Here is a 14,396-nt window from a genome sequence, read left to right as displayed (position 1 = left end):
TGGCTAAGTAGCATAAAGATTAGGCTTTAAAGCAATTGAAAAAGATCATGCAGTCTAATGAGTTCAGATTTACTTTATTCTAGAGGAATTGGCCTGTCAGAGTAAGAAGGGAAGCACCCACCATGAAGATAGTGCCATAGTGCCCACTCTACAAACATCTGGAGGCAGTGTTATGATCTGGGGTTGCTTCAACTGGTCAGGTCTAGACTCAGCACATTATATGGCAATAAAATTAAGTCAGCTGACTACCTGAATGTGTTCTTTTACCTTACTTTCCTGATGGCATAGGGATATTGCAGAGCTAAAATTGTGAAAGGATAATTGTGAGAGCATGATGAATCATTTTCACACATGAACTGGCCACCATATTGCACTTCATTTATTGCACTTCACTTCGTTTTCTCACACTTTCTTGTTCACAATTTTAGTAAAACAGCCTTTTTGTAATTCATTCACGAATATGTTCATAAAAGTATTTAAAAGTAATGTTAAAGGTAATTGTAAAAGTATTTATTGGCACACAACTAAGTATTAGTGGTAATTGGATTTCGAACAGCTCAACTGTCAATAATAAACAATATACAAAAAATAAAGTGGAGTAATTTATAGGTAGTTAATATTTAATTGGGTGGAACAAAGGTATAATAATCCAAACTTGCTGTTTTCAAAAGTTCATACACAGAATCACATTTACATTTAACGACACCAGAAGGAGAGATTTTATTACAGACTATATATCATCCACTAAAATGAAGACCTGACGTACAAAACATAATGGCTATTACATAATGTAAAGGACTGGATACAAGTCAAGATTCTTTTTTACCTTTAATAATTACAATAGACCTAAATAATATTTTACAGTATATGTAATTTATCTACAACTAATCAACTGATTTCAGATTTTTCAAATACATCGGTTAGTCAACATACAGTAGGTCTGCTGAATAAATCATTGATGAGTTACATGACAAAATGATTCTTCTGAAACAATCAATCAGTTAAAAATGTTATTTTGTTGTGCTGTCAAAGAGTTTTAGTCACAGTATATATAGTATAATATATATGACTTCAGTGAGAAATGATTAAAGGATCACTATCTATTAGACTCACTCAATGTAAGTGGTGTTATTGCTGAGTTTGGACCCATTTTCTAGTCATGTGCAAATAATGTGCATGGGCAATATACTACAATATTCAGTATACACATTTATTGCTGGCATGATTGATTCATTTTTGCCAGAAGTGTGGAAATGACTGATATGGTTTATTATATGTTCTCATGCTGTACTTTGGGTGGCATCTTCATATACGTTGGCACTGAAGTGCAAAGTGCGCGCACACACACACACACAAAAAAAAACAACAACAACTCAGCAGCAGTCCTGAGGGGCAACCTAAACATTATAGACATTACGTGATGACTGACATCATCAGCCACACACATTCATGTATTTCACTAATAGTCTAAAAAAATATTTTTTCATAAACAGAACTACGAAAGCAAGAGGAATTAAAATGGCAATCCTTAACACATGTCTAGTCAGGATATTTGGTGATAAAATGAACATTCAGGATCAGTTCTTTGTTGTGCAGTGACCTTGCAAAGAAAAACGTCTTTCAGCTTCTGAAGACAGCAAATCGTGCCTCTCTTGAGGCTGTTGATTGTTAATAGTTTTATAGAATCCCTGGTCTGGAGTAGGATTCCACAGAAGACCAACCATGTCTACAGACTGCCTGTTGGGAACACTGGTAAGCCTCTCAGTGGATTCGCTCAATTTCCCTTCACAAGTATTTTGGAGATGTCACCAGTGTCCTCAGAATCATGTATCTGGTAAAAAGAACACAAAAAGGCTTAAAATGGATAACATTTGGCCTTTGTCTAACATGATAACATGTTAGAACAGCTTATAACTTGCTCTCAGTTTGGTGACAACATTATATGCAATTTTGTACTAAGATTATATACTATTAAATGAGAGTTAACTGCAGATAAGTACTACATTCGATTAGGTGAGGTGCAAAGCTACTGGCGTGCAATGGTCAGAAAAAATTAACACATTGTTCAATTTTTAACCCAGTCATGTACTGCTTCTAACTCATATTCTTATCCCTTTTAAGTGTTTTTAGCAACAACTATTATACTAAGGGCTTGTTTCTGTTTATGTAACCTCATTTTCTCCACAAGCCCAGATGGTGCTGATTGATGCCAAAACCAGAACACAGTAATTTTCTTTAATTGCAGGTTTATCGTTAGAAGGTCTTGTTTCTCGCAGTCTGTACACTAAGGTTTTTGATGATCAGCTCATACAATGTGACAACTAATAATTTTTAAAGCTTGCAATTGTCAAGCGATAATATGATCACCCCTGGTAATTTGTCAAAACTTTTTCTTTTTTAGGTTCGCACCAACAAAAAAGAAAATATTTCAATTCATAAGTGATTTTGTGGTACCTGAGAATGAGCAGCTGATCTCTCAGTTTCTAAAGGACTGACTGGTTGCACAAGCTTGTGTCCGAGTTCAGGTGGATTTGGGGACAATTCATGTGGAAAAGTTACAGAACTATGGGGGAGGAACAGGAGACACCTGCTGCTGAAGAAACTGCATTATGGCACCAACATCTGTGGACATACAAGACTCCAGGCTGTGGATACCAAAGAGAATGTAGAAATTGTAGCTGATGTTAAAACTTGGTTTTGACTCGAAGATAAAAAAAAAAAAGGTTGATGTATTAACTATGAAGCTGTCTCTGTAGTAGTTCTAGTTTGTTGTCCACCTTATATAGTCCAGAAACAGTGGAACTCAAAATATCAAGTTGTTGGATGTTAAAAATAAATTTTTGTCCCTATTTGAATCTGTAAAAAATTATAGAATCATGTAGTTTATGTTAAAATCCTTTAAGGCCTACCTGAGAATGTGAAATTTGGGAGCATGACTGTGGAAGAAGGTTTGTCTTGACTCGTTCCCTTCATCACTGCTGGTTGGAGTGGAAGTCCTGATGAGATGAGTCCTTTCGGCCTGTTTCCTTGCTGCCTTCTTCTCAAAGGCTGAAGAGTCTTCTTGTTGAGTTTGGCCTCTGTCTCCATTGTGTTATCTCATAACAGTGAGTAGACTAATGGCATACAATAACATGTAAAGTGAGCCTATATCTCAGAACTGTACTTTAAGCCTAATTCTATATTGGTTTTATTTGGTAAAAACACTGAAAATTCTTCAATTAGTTAAGGAGATATTTCTATATCAACACATTTAAATTAATGTCATCATTTTCACTCAAGTAAAATATGTAAGTTAAACAAAACTAAATATTGATCAATAATGACCATTAAATGTATTAATAAAAATTCATTATAACTAATTATAGTTGTTTTTTAAGAATTTAAATGAAAAGAAATTGAAAGTAAATACTTAATCTATTCAAGTAAAATTAACATAATATCAATCTGTAAAATCTACATAATGCCAACATATTTTTTGTGCATATGGACTAACATCTAGTAGTATGGTATCTTTCTCATTTCTGTGTTGAAAGGAAAAGGTCGATCTGTTCATATTGTGCTTCATGTAGGCTTTTCTGTCTCCTCACAATTTGTTGAAATTGTTGCAATCTATTGAACAAGAATTTTTTAACAAATACATTGTATTTTGAGCAAGGTTTAAAAACTGTCATTTTCAGCATAGGTACATACATCTCTAAGACTGAAGGTGATCTCCAGAAGCAATCTGAGAATTCTGGATACATGTCCAGCACCTCCAGAACATCTTCGCTCTGGATCTTGTGCAGATCGCAGTAGGTCAGTGCTCTGACATCAGCACACGACTTCCCGGGTTGTTTGTACAAATTAATGGGGATAATGCCAAATAAATTATATATTTAACTATTTATTGTTCTCAGCTATACTGTCTGTACATTTTAACATGAAATATAAAGCAAATACAGCAAATGAGATTCAAAGTAAGATCATCAAATAGGCACAGTATTAGAAAGAAAAACAGATATCATGGCTGAAGGTCATTCTCTAAACATGCACTATGTTTAACGAAATGCTGGTACTGATTGTAGCTGGTTATATATTCCTAATTCTACAGTAACATGGAACTGTATTATATTGATCACAAGATATCTACATTAGATAATACATTATTCATCTCACTTTTTGTGCTCGGATATATAAATCCCTTAGAAGCCTTACCCAGAATGGCTACTACAACATCTCCCCTCAGGATTTCAATGGAGCCTTTGGAGATAAAGTAAAGGAGTAAAAAATGACATCGCCTGCATGGACCAAAGTGTCTCCTGGTGTGGCATGGGTCGTCTTAAATTTCATGGCTAGAGCACGTAAGTTGCCTTAGGTGGAGCTTTTGGAAGCTTTGCATTTCTGTAGCAAACTGCAGTTCAGATGCAGACAAATGTCTGCTTGCAGGCATACTGGAAAACCCTTAAGCACCTGACCATGATAGAAAAAAAGGTATAAAAATCACACACCCATCACCATCATGTTCATGATGTAAGTAGATTAGTAAAATGACTTACAGCATCCATATCAATGCCATTGGTGTAGGACCAAGCATGTTGGAAGTACTCATCTGGTGGAAGAGGATGAATTCTCGCATCCATAGCATCTAGAATTCCTGCACCTGTAGTGTGGTAGCGAGCAGTTCCAGAGTCAAGTCTCTGGATAATAGCTGACACATTCCCAAAGATACTGGCATACATTAGTGCTGTAAAAATATAGCATAGAAATTCAGTCTTTCTTTTTGGAGAATTTGAAGCAAATGGTATTTCATTGTAAACGTTTGGATGGTCATTTGGAAAGTAATGAGAACTAAGAAACCATTCAGAGCCAATCTTTCCAAACCTTCTGAGTTTTTGATTAATTGTTACCGAAACCAGAAAATCTGTGTCACAAGTTTTATGATTCAAATTTAAATCACAGTCATCCTTATGAGCACATCTCTATTTTCAGATGATTAAAAACTTAGGAAATTGAATAAAAACGTAATGGGAGAAAAAGCACAGGTGCATTAAGTCACTGCCTTTTATTAAACCAAGAATTATTGGCTGTAGATGGAGTCAAATTACAGACAGAAATAGTAACATGAACATTATTCATAATTAAAACCCCAAACCAGGAGGTAGTACAAGGCACATAAAACAGGCACCGCAGGAAACAAAAGCCTTGTCTTAATGAGACAAAAGCATGATAAGCATACACCAAGAGTAACTGAAACCCTGGAGCAGAAATAACTAAACCAATCAAGAATCTGACTCACAATCTCATAGAACAGGTGAACATTTTTAAATAATCATGGCAAGAGACAGGACCTAAACTGAAGCACATATTATAATAAAAAGACATTAAGAGTTAGAGTTGAATTTCAAGTAGGCTTCTTCTGCTAAAATTTCTCCGTGGGCTAAGGAATATAAACATAAATAATTTTAATTGTAATGCGCAATGCAAGCATATACGGTAGATACTATATACAGTAGATACTATAAAAAGTACTCACCACCAATGAGCATAACACAAATTGAGAAGATCTTTTCAGAGTTGGTGTTTGGTGAGACATTCCCAAAGCCCACACTTGTCAGACTGCTGAAGGTAAAGTAAAGTGCAGTGACATATTTGTCTTTAATGGTTGGTCCAGATGCTGGAGTTGTCTCGTTACAAGGTTTGCCAAGTTGTTCTCCCAGTGAGTGTAGCCAACTAATTTGAGATGAACCGAAGGAAGAGCACTGCTGCGCCATACTCTAAGTATCGGTCCAATTTGCGGGCCACATGTACTAATTGCAGCAGCCGAGCTTTTTTGAGCAAACCAATCAGAGTGGTTGTCTGGAAATACGAATGAAAATCAAAAGCTTCAAAACTTCGCATTAATATCATCAACTGCAGTCATGTTAGAAGTATAATGGTATCAGGTATAATGATTTATTAAAATTTCTCACTTCCTCTCCAGAGTGATAGATAAGCAGGTCAAAGGGAATGGCAGCCACCAGATCGATGAGGAACAAGCCTTTAAAGTAATAGACAGCAATCCGTCTGTGATGGCTGACCGTCTCGTCATTGGTATTGACATAAGTTGTGCAAAAGTTAATAACGATATCAATAACAAACATTATGTCTACGATGAGATCCACCACATTTAGGGGACTGCAGGAGTATTCACAGCACTGCCTGGCAGCCTCATCCTCATCACTTAGCAAGAAAGCTGCTGAGTATGGTGTGAAGATGGCTGTGTAGATAACCAGTAACAGAATAATCCAGTCCCATAGAGCCTTAAAAGGGCTGTAGTGTAGGATAATCTACTTGTGGATGCGTGGAGCTTGTAACTTGTACTCATGAAGGACATCAGCACTTAGGGACAGTACATACACAGATACAGTAGATACAGTATATACATAATTATTGAATTGCACACTTATTGGCATTATAATAATTATTAAATATTTAAAACTGCCCTTTAAAGATGGAAAATATCCCTGCTGCTCAGCATTTTCACACTCCATGACCACCCTGTACTGTACTTCAACAATTGACATTGTCGCAAAGCAGCTTTACACAATCAAAAGATTATTTAAGTCTGTATGAAATGTGAATGTGTATGAATCAAAATGATAAGACTGTCCCTGATAAGCAAGCCGAGGACGACGGCGACAGTGGCAGGGAAAAACTTCCTGAGATGGTAATAGAAAGAAACCTTAAGAGGAACCAGACTCAACAGGGAACCCATCCTCATTTGGGTGAAAAATGTAAGTATTTCACTGTGCATAATACTGTGTAGGGCTGTGTATGTGACAAATAAAATTTGAATTTGTTCATCACTCACACTTTACTTGGGACTCATCCTGAGGGATACTGTCTCCTAAACCCACAGCTCATTCCGTTATGCTTCACAACTCACTTTAGCTTTAGCTTTATTTCTTAATATTAATATTACCTGAGATGTAGTGCGTTCTCTGTAATTCCAAAGTTGAAATAACATCACTAGCAAAGAAGTCAAAAAGCACTGTCGCATTAGCCTTAATATGATGGCATCATATACTGTAGAATCAAATATTATAGTACAATTTCATTCATCACGATTGATTGATATTTTCAAACCAAGTGAAGCTTTAAAATCACACCCTTGCTATTAAGAATTGTACTGTGCATGCAGGCGCACACGCGCACAACTTTTCCGCTGTAAATCCCATTTGCACTGAACTGTAATTACATTTGAGGGCCTGACTGTCCTCTGTGTTTATCTGTATCCAAGCCATAGAGTTTTAATTAACATGATGTCTTCCCTTTAGAACCCACTGAGACACAGTTAAACAAGTATTTGGAGAACAATGTCATCTTTACAGTGACAATGTTCAGACACTAGGGCGTACTGAAAAGGCTGTGTCTGTCACATAATGTCATTGTGTCTTAAAGTTCTACACAAATATAAAGTCCTAAAATTTCTTTTGTTTTTAAAATGTTTTCCATCCTTGCACAACATAATGGTTAGAAAGGATAAAGAAAACTTTCGGTGCATCAAACCTTTCATACACATTGCTTTGAATTTTATGCAGAAAGTAAAAATAAGACCTACTGTAGCAAACAGGACTTTTAATATTATGAAATGTTAAAGGAAATATTTAGGTTTGAGGATGAGTAATGTTTCATAGTGTATGATGGTAATACACCTTTTAGTGCATTTAAAGTTTCTAAATAAGACATGCTAGGGTCGTCATGATTAAAAATACTATATTCTTTTTTTCTCTTGTTCATTTTTCTACCCTATTTGCATCTGTTCCTACTCTATCTTGAAACATGCTGTATTCTTTTATAGTATTTGATACTTCTTATGGCATGGGTCAAATTCTTAGCTTCTTACAACTACTCAGTTTGTTGAACCAGAGCCAGACAGCTCTTGATACTATGGAAAATTATTCAGTATTTTTCTGCAGTTTGACTAGATACAGTAGGGGAAAAACCTAGAAAATCATTATTTACATAAAAATTTTCTTTGGTATAATTTACCAGTATTAGCTAAGAACACCTTTTTTTCAGTCATTAGAAATCTTATTCACTTAGACAGGACTTGCCATATGGCTTACAGTTCGCAATATTAAATATAAAACATTCCTTTCAAGCATGATTCCATAAGGATGTCAGCAGTTAGTCAGTAGGTAAAAGTGAATGCAGACTGGCAAAGCTTTTATAAATGAATATAGATATATTTTATATATCTCATATAGAGGCGAATTGCATCTTAGTATGGCTGATTATCTTTGGGAAACTTTGCATTACTAAAATCTGTCTCTGATCGTAATGCTTGCTATAATTAATTTGCCCATCAATCCAAAATATTCATTCAATCAACTAAGTTTAGAGTGAATAGAGCAGTTCTATATGCAGTATATACCTTTTTGTAGTCACTTTAATTTCAAATTCCAAAGGCTGTACATTTTGAGGATCGTATTCAGTGGTTTTGTAAGATCAACCCTACATTGAATATTGTAGATATTCTCTTAATTTCTTTAAAATATACACTCCAGCTGATTGCTTGTTTGTCCAAAATAGTAACTGCATAGTTGCATGACACAAGTTGTTTTCTGTTTCGCAATTTCTATTAATAATCAGAACTGATTATTATATAATCTAAAAAATATATATTTTAAATAAACTAGTTATATACTAGTGACATGGCAGAGCAGACAAACCTGGTAACAATATATATTTTAAGGCTTTAACTGAAGAAAAAATACATATACTAAAAATTAATATAAGATAAACATACTTGTACATGTACAGTATATACCCCCTAACTAGTATCTGTTACATGGCAGTTCTGTACCATCTGCTACTAAATACCAACCAAAAGTCAGTTCCCCTGACAGTGCATTTTGCAAGGACTATGAGATAGCACATTAATTCAGATAAGAGAGGAAAATAAGAACTTTCTAAAAACGCATATGAAACAAGAGAAAATGGGAGTGGGCAAAGGTGCCTGAGGAATATTATTGTAAACAAGAGCTTTATTCATGAGGGTTTGAATTCTTCAGCACCAAGGACAGAGTTGCCAAAATATCATAGATAGAGGTTAATGTGACATAAGGAAAGGAGCATAGTGTTTTTTAATTGTTATTTATTTATTTATTTATTTATTTATTTAATTATTTTTTACATGAGTGGTATTACCAAAGGCATATAAACCTTAAAGTCTTACAGAGAAAACCAAGGCTTCACTCACAAAAAACTAATTTCAGGATACAGACTTTCTATAAATAGTTACACTGATCATGTCACATTATACTAAAACATTATGGTTTGTATCAGTCTTGCTTTTTTTCAATACATTTTTCTTTCTTTTTTTGTTTGTTTGCTCCCTGTTGCCATCTGTTATTACAGTAATCTCCACCCAGTATGTTGAGGTTTTAGAGAATTATTTCCAATTTGCATATGCATTTTTATATTTCTTTTTCTATCTTTCTTTATTTTTTATGTTTATTCTTTCTTTTTATCCTTCCTTCCTACTTTCTTTCTTTTTTAATATTTTACTAGTGCATTGTTTAAAAAGCAGTTCTGAAGAATGGGATTTGTATATTTAACATTATTATGAAGAATATTGCTAAGACACAATAAGATTTTGTAGTTTTTGTCATATTTTTATTTAACTGAAAAAACTATTTCTTCATTAGATCCTTGACTATTATATGGGCTAACAATCTATAAGAAATACACAATAATAATATCATCTTGCAAATTAATCAAATGGTGTATTCTCGACTTATACACATTTCAATAGCATACCTTTTGTAATCGTGACAGTTTTTCTATTATAAATAAATAAATAATTAAAAGTTTATTTCAGTAGTGTGAACTCTTTACAGCAGCAGCAACAGTGAGTGTGCTGGAAGGATCATGGGAAATGTAGTCTATATTTTCAATTGATGCCAACAAATGTGCCAGTGAAAGAAATAGTTCCATAGATTTTATTGGCTTTAAGCTTTTTAAATAGTGTTACTTAGAACTGTCTCTAGGGAAATCCTCTGTGTGAGAATGTTCTCTGTGGCTCCACATAAAACTATAAAAAAGGACAATTTCCATGCTGACTTTTACATAATTTAGGTAACATTGATTTAGACTTGAAGCATAAGAGTGTGAATTACTCTATAGTGTAACTCCAGTCAATCTTAAAAGCTGGACTTTTGCCATCATACTTGCAAAGATTATCCTTATGGGTTATCCTCATTGTTTAAGAGAATGTGATATTTAATGGTTTATTGCTCTAAATTGGGATTTTACTTAAGAGGATCCACCTAACTGAAAGAAGAAACCCATGAAAATAACCTCAAATAACCAATGATGAGCTTAGTGATTTGTGAAGTCAAATATAATGATTTTTAGTCAATGATTTTAACCAACTGATTAATACCTAAATATTTATCTAGAAATTAAACTAACTTTAACAGCCATTATTAGAAATTACTGGAAGTCAAAACCACCAGCTATCACTGTGTCAGTGTTGATCTTAAAACCATTAGGCTGATTGTGTTGCAATGCGTATCCTAACAAAACCAGATTTAAATCTGATGCCAGCCCTACAGCCTAAACAGCTTGCTAGTCACAGGCACCAACATCCGGCAACAACTGATAAGCATACAGCAGGCATAACACAGCCAAAATCAACAACCCTACAATACTGTATAAATGCTCAGGTCCTTCAACAAAGCCTTCTTTATAGCACAGTGATTAGTCATCCTCGCTATTCCTCATTAGACATGAATGGACGCAATGTCTACTCTGGACCTGGAAAATTCATCTAGTCTGGTAACGGCCTAGCTGATGAATCGTTATGTTCAACTGCAGCCACTGCAAAATCTGAAATGGTCTGGTTTGCTAGCTGGCAGGTGTGGCACAAAGTCAATAAACTAACAATTGCAGTCAGTCTTAATACAACAGCCACCCACGTAGGACAGTGAAAAATATCTGACAATGTGTTTAAAAAGTGCAATGCTTTTCTTAAAAGCTTGAAAAGTCAGTCATGTATTCTAGCTAATACTGATTGCCATTATTACTGTGTGTTTGTCAGTTCCGTTCACAAATTGTCAATGTGCTTACCATCCTGTAGAGGGAGATCTCTACCTTCCTCTCCTCCGAGCCCAGCAACACTTCAGCCATCTGGGCCACAGCAGACCTGCCAGTCTGAGGCCCATACAGGAAGCTGCAGGTACACGGCTTCTGCATCACCTCAGCACGTGTATAGCCACACATGAATCCATCACTACAGACAATGATGGCACAGTTCTCTACATGTGCATTGGCTATGATAAATTTACGATCTGTCAAGATGTGGCACAGGCATTAAAGTTAGTCTTTGTTTCCCTGGAAAGTGTAAAATAAATGAGAACAATTTCATTGACTTTTGAATTTGCTGATAAATACAGTATTGAAAAAAGGAAAAACATCACTTTTCAAGAAAAAAATATCTTGTCTAAAGTTATTAAGCTTTGTGCAAATAAAAATATATTTTTTAATATCAGAAATCTTTTTAGCTGATGAAGGCTTTTGACATTCAATCAATTTGAATGTTTGTTTATCAAGGTTTTCAAATATAGTTCAAATAGTTTATAGAATTATTAGAGAGACAATAACCATGTTAAAACAGGCTGCAAAGGCTAACTTCTTTAGAAATATTTAATTTATGGAAGGACTTTTTAATATTGTGATGCTGATAACAATAACATCAGTAAAACTTTATTATTCTTTTTTTCTCTTCTTCTTGTTACCACCACCACCACCGACAACCACAACATAATAATAATAATAATAATAATAATTATTATTATTATTATAATCATCATCATCATCTTCATAATAATAAAAACATAATAATAATAATGATAATGATAATAATAATAATAATAATAATAATAATAACTTCACAATGTCATATTCTTACTTTGGCCCTCAAACTTGCGGATGATAAGGTGTGACATGATGTTCTTTAAAGTTTAACTCCTTGATCTTGAGCTTGATTTATTCCAGCTTCAGCAGTATGACGTGTGTCCGATTAGCTTGTCTCCATTCAGGTAAATTGTGACCATTAGTGTAACACCCAAGTTCCTGTTTATGCATGATGAGAGCTCATGATCAGTGTAGAGCTCAAAGCTGCGTCTAATCCACTACATTTTTTGAGACTGAACTCTCAGTTGTCGCTTGCCCACTGGATTTGTATAGTGGTTTCAATCAATCCGCAGTATATCTCCAGGCTTTCTGTCACATGCTGTTTTATAACTTGGTCGTGACGTTGTACCGATGACTTTGTGATAATTTCTTATATTTTGTGCTTATATGATTATATGTAAAACAAAAACAACGAATTGCCTTTGAATATGTTATGCCTAGAAATCAACACACCTGACTTCAATAAAACGTGATAAACTAATCTACATACAGTATATGTGTTCAAATTTTGCTCACGTGTGTAAATTTGTAAAAGCTTACATGTGAAAATAAATAAATCTTGTTTACAAAGAAGTCATACTATTACAACACTGTTTTTGCTGTACAGCTACTATTTAAGTGTTCTGGAATAGTTTTTGCAAGAACAGTGTTGTTAAGCGCATTTGCAAAACCCTTTGTTAAAGGGTTTGCATAAAACTGCCTCTTATGAAGACCAACTTAGGGAAGCAGGACCAAAACTTACCTCTGCTGCAGAGGAGAAGTTCATTTAGAGTTACCAGCCTCAAAAATCACCAAATCTTTAAAACTCAGAGTATTTAGACATGTTTTGTTTTGCTGTTTTTTCTTATATCCATTTCTTTCAGCACAAAATAGTCAATATGATAAACTGAATTTTAAACAAAAAATGCATTACATAGGCAAAGAAATAGCACAGATATACAGTACATAATCATGTGTTTTTATTATTGTTTTCGGTTGTTTCTATGACCAAAAAATAATAATTATGCTAATTTTGAGAGTTTTTGCAACATGATTTCCGTATTTTGGTAGTGGTTACATTTATTCTTTATAAAAGTTATTATAACTTTACTTTTATCTGACCAAAAACCCAAATACAGTTTGAAGTCTAAAGCCTCTTAGTTAACACACCTCAGCGAGGCTTCCGAGCTCATTATTTTTAATTGTCATTGATCTATGCTGTGGCGTTATATATCTGTGGCACTTTTTTAAAGGACAGCACCTCAGATTTGGGCCATTGTCAAAGCTTTACAGAGTATACGTAGCAGACACATCTTAATGTCAAAGGGGATTATTGCATATTTTGGATGCCTTCAGCATTGTTTTACAATGTCAAAGAAATAAAACTCAGGAAATACTCCTGATCACCACACCCTTATGTGCTTTTTAAACATCAAGTTACAGATTATGCTGTGCCTTCTTGCTGCTGTCAAAACCACCACTCTTCTGGGCAAATCACTGAATTTTAAGTTTTCCAATTAACTTTTGGGGATTTTGCATTCTTCATAGACCATGATTTGTGCACAAGAGACATTGCCATGTTGTAACAGGTTTGGCTTAGATCCAGTGAAGAGAAATTATAATGCTCCAGCAAAGATGCAGCATTTACATCCTAAAATGACATTCAGAATGACAGATGTATAGTGCACCATATACGCTGAATATATTTGAACAGATTTTGGACACAGAACAAAACAAAGCTTATAAAGACATGATGGGCATCAGAACCCATATGACCACAGTACTCAAACTAGTATTGCTGAATTTTTCAGTACCGATTTTCTTTCTTTTTTTCTTTCTTTTTTCTTTCTTTTATTTTTTACAATTTTTAATATACCTCCCTGAAAAAAAAAAAATACAATTTGGTAAAACAGTTCATTTGGTACCCCAACTTCACTGACTCTAAAAAAAAACATTTTTTCACTTACTAAAAAAGTCACTGTTTAGATTTTAATAAACAAACACTTAAGAGCCTTTGATCGGATAAGTACAGCAGTGATTAGTATGTTTTAGATGTCAACAACTTTTTAACCCTAACTGGAAGCATCTGAGAAGGGAAGATAATGGAGGAATCAACCTTTTAAAAGAAACGTGTTTGGAAGGAATCAGCAATGACCATGATCGGAGATTACTTAAAGTCTCAGTGAAGTTTTTCTACATTTTTTTTTTTTGGCAAGAAAAATGTGTATAACATCCCTGTAATCTTGGTTGTTAAGTACATTACAGGTTTTGATGTCCAATTTATTTTCATTTTAAGTTCAGGAGTTAAGTGCAACACCAAACCTTAGCAATTCCGAGCAATAAAAATGCACAAATTACAAAGACTAAGTGAATGAATATAACAATCTTTGCGTTGTGCTGATTTTGTAAAAAGTTTCGAACTCTGAAAATGCTTCTTAGAAGTAATAAAAAATATATAATATTTCATTACACATAGA

The 14,396-nt window shown here is 34.3% G+C and overlaps 1 protein-coding gene across 1 annotated transcript; it reads right to left on the bottom strand.

Moving 5' to 3' along the window:
- Window positions 1-3,657: 3,657 nt before the first annotated feature.
- Window positions 3,658-6,431, bottom strand: LOC128532791 (potassium voltage-gated channel subfamily H member 6-like). Its single transcript, XM_053506902.1, is given in 8 exon segments — window positions 3,658-3,716; window positions 3,719-3,871; window positions 4,189-4,264; window positions 4,267-4,449; window positions 4,536-4,723; window positions 5,513-5,724; window positions 5,726-5,835; window positions 5,949-6,431. Coding segments are annotated over 8 exon segments (1,464 nt in total).
- Between the last annotated feature and the right edge of the window lie 7,965 nt (window positions 6,432-14,396).

The sequence above is a fragment of the Clarias gariepinus genome, chromosome 11 (genome assembly GCF_024256425.1).
Source record: "Clarias gariepinus isolate MV-2021 ecotype Netherlands chromosome 11, CGAR_prim_01v2, whole genome shotgun sequence".
NCBI classification, from domain to species: Eukaryota; Metazoa; Chordata; class Actinopteri; order Siluriformes; family Clariidae; genus Clarias; species Clarias gariepinus.
This window is presented reverse-complemented; position numbering and strand designations above follow the sequence as displayed.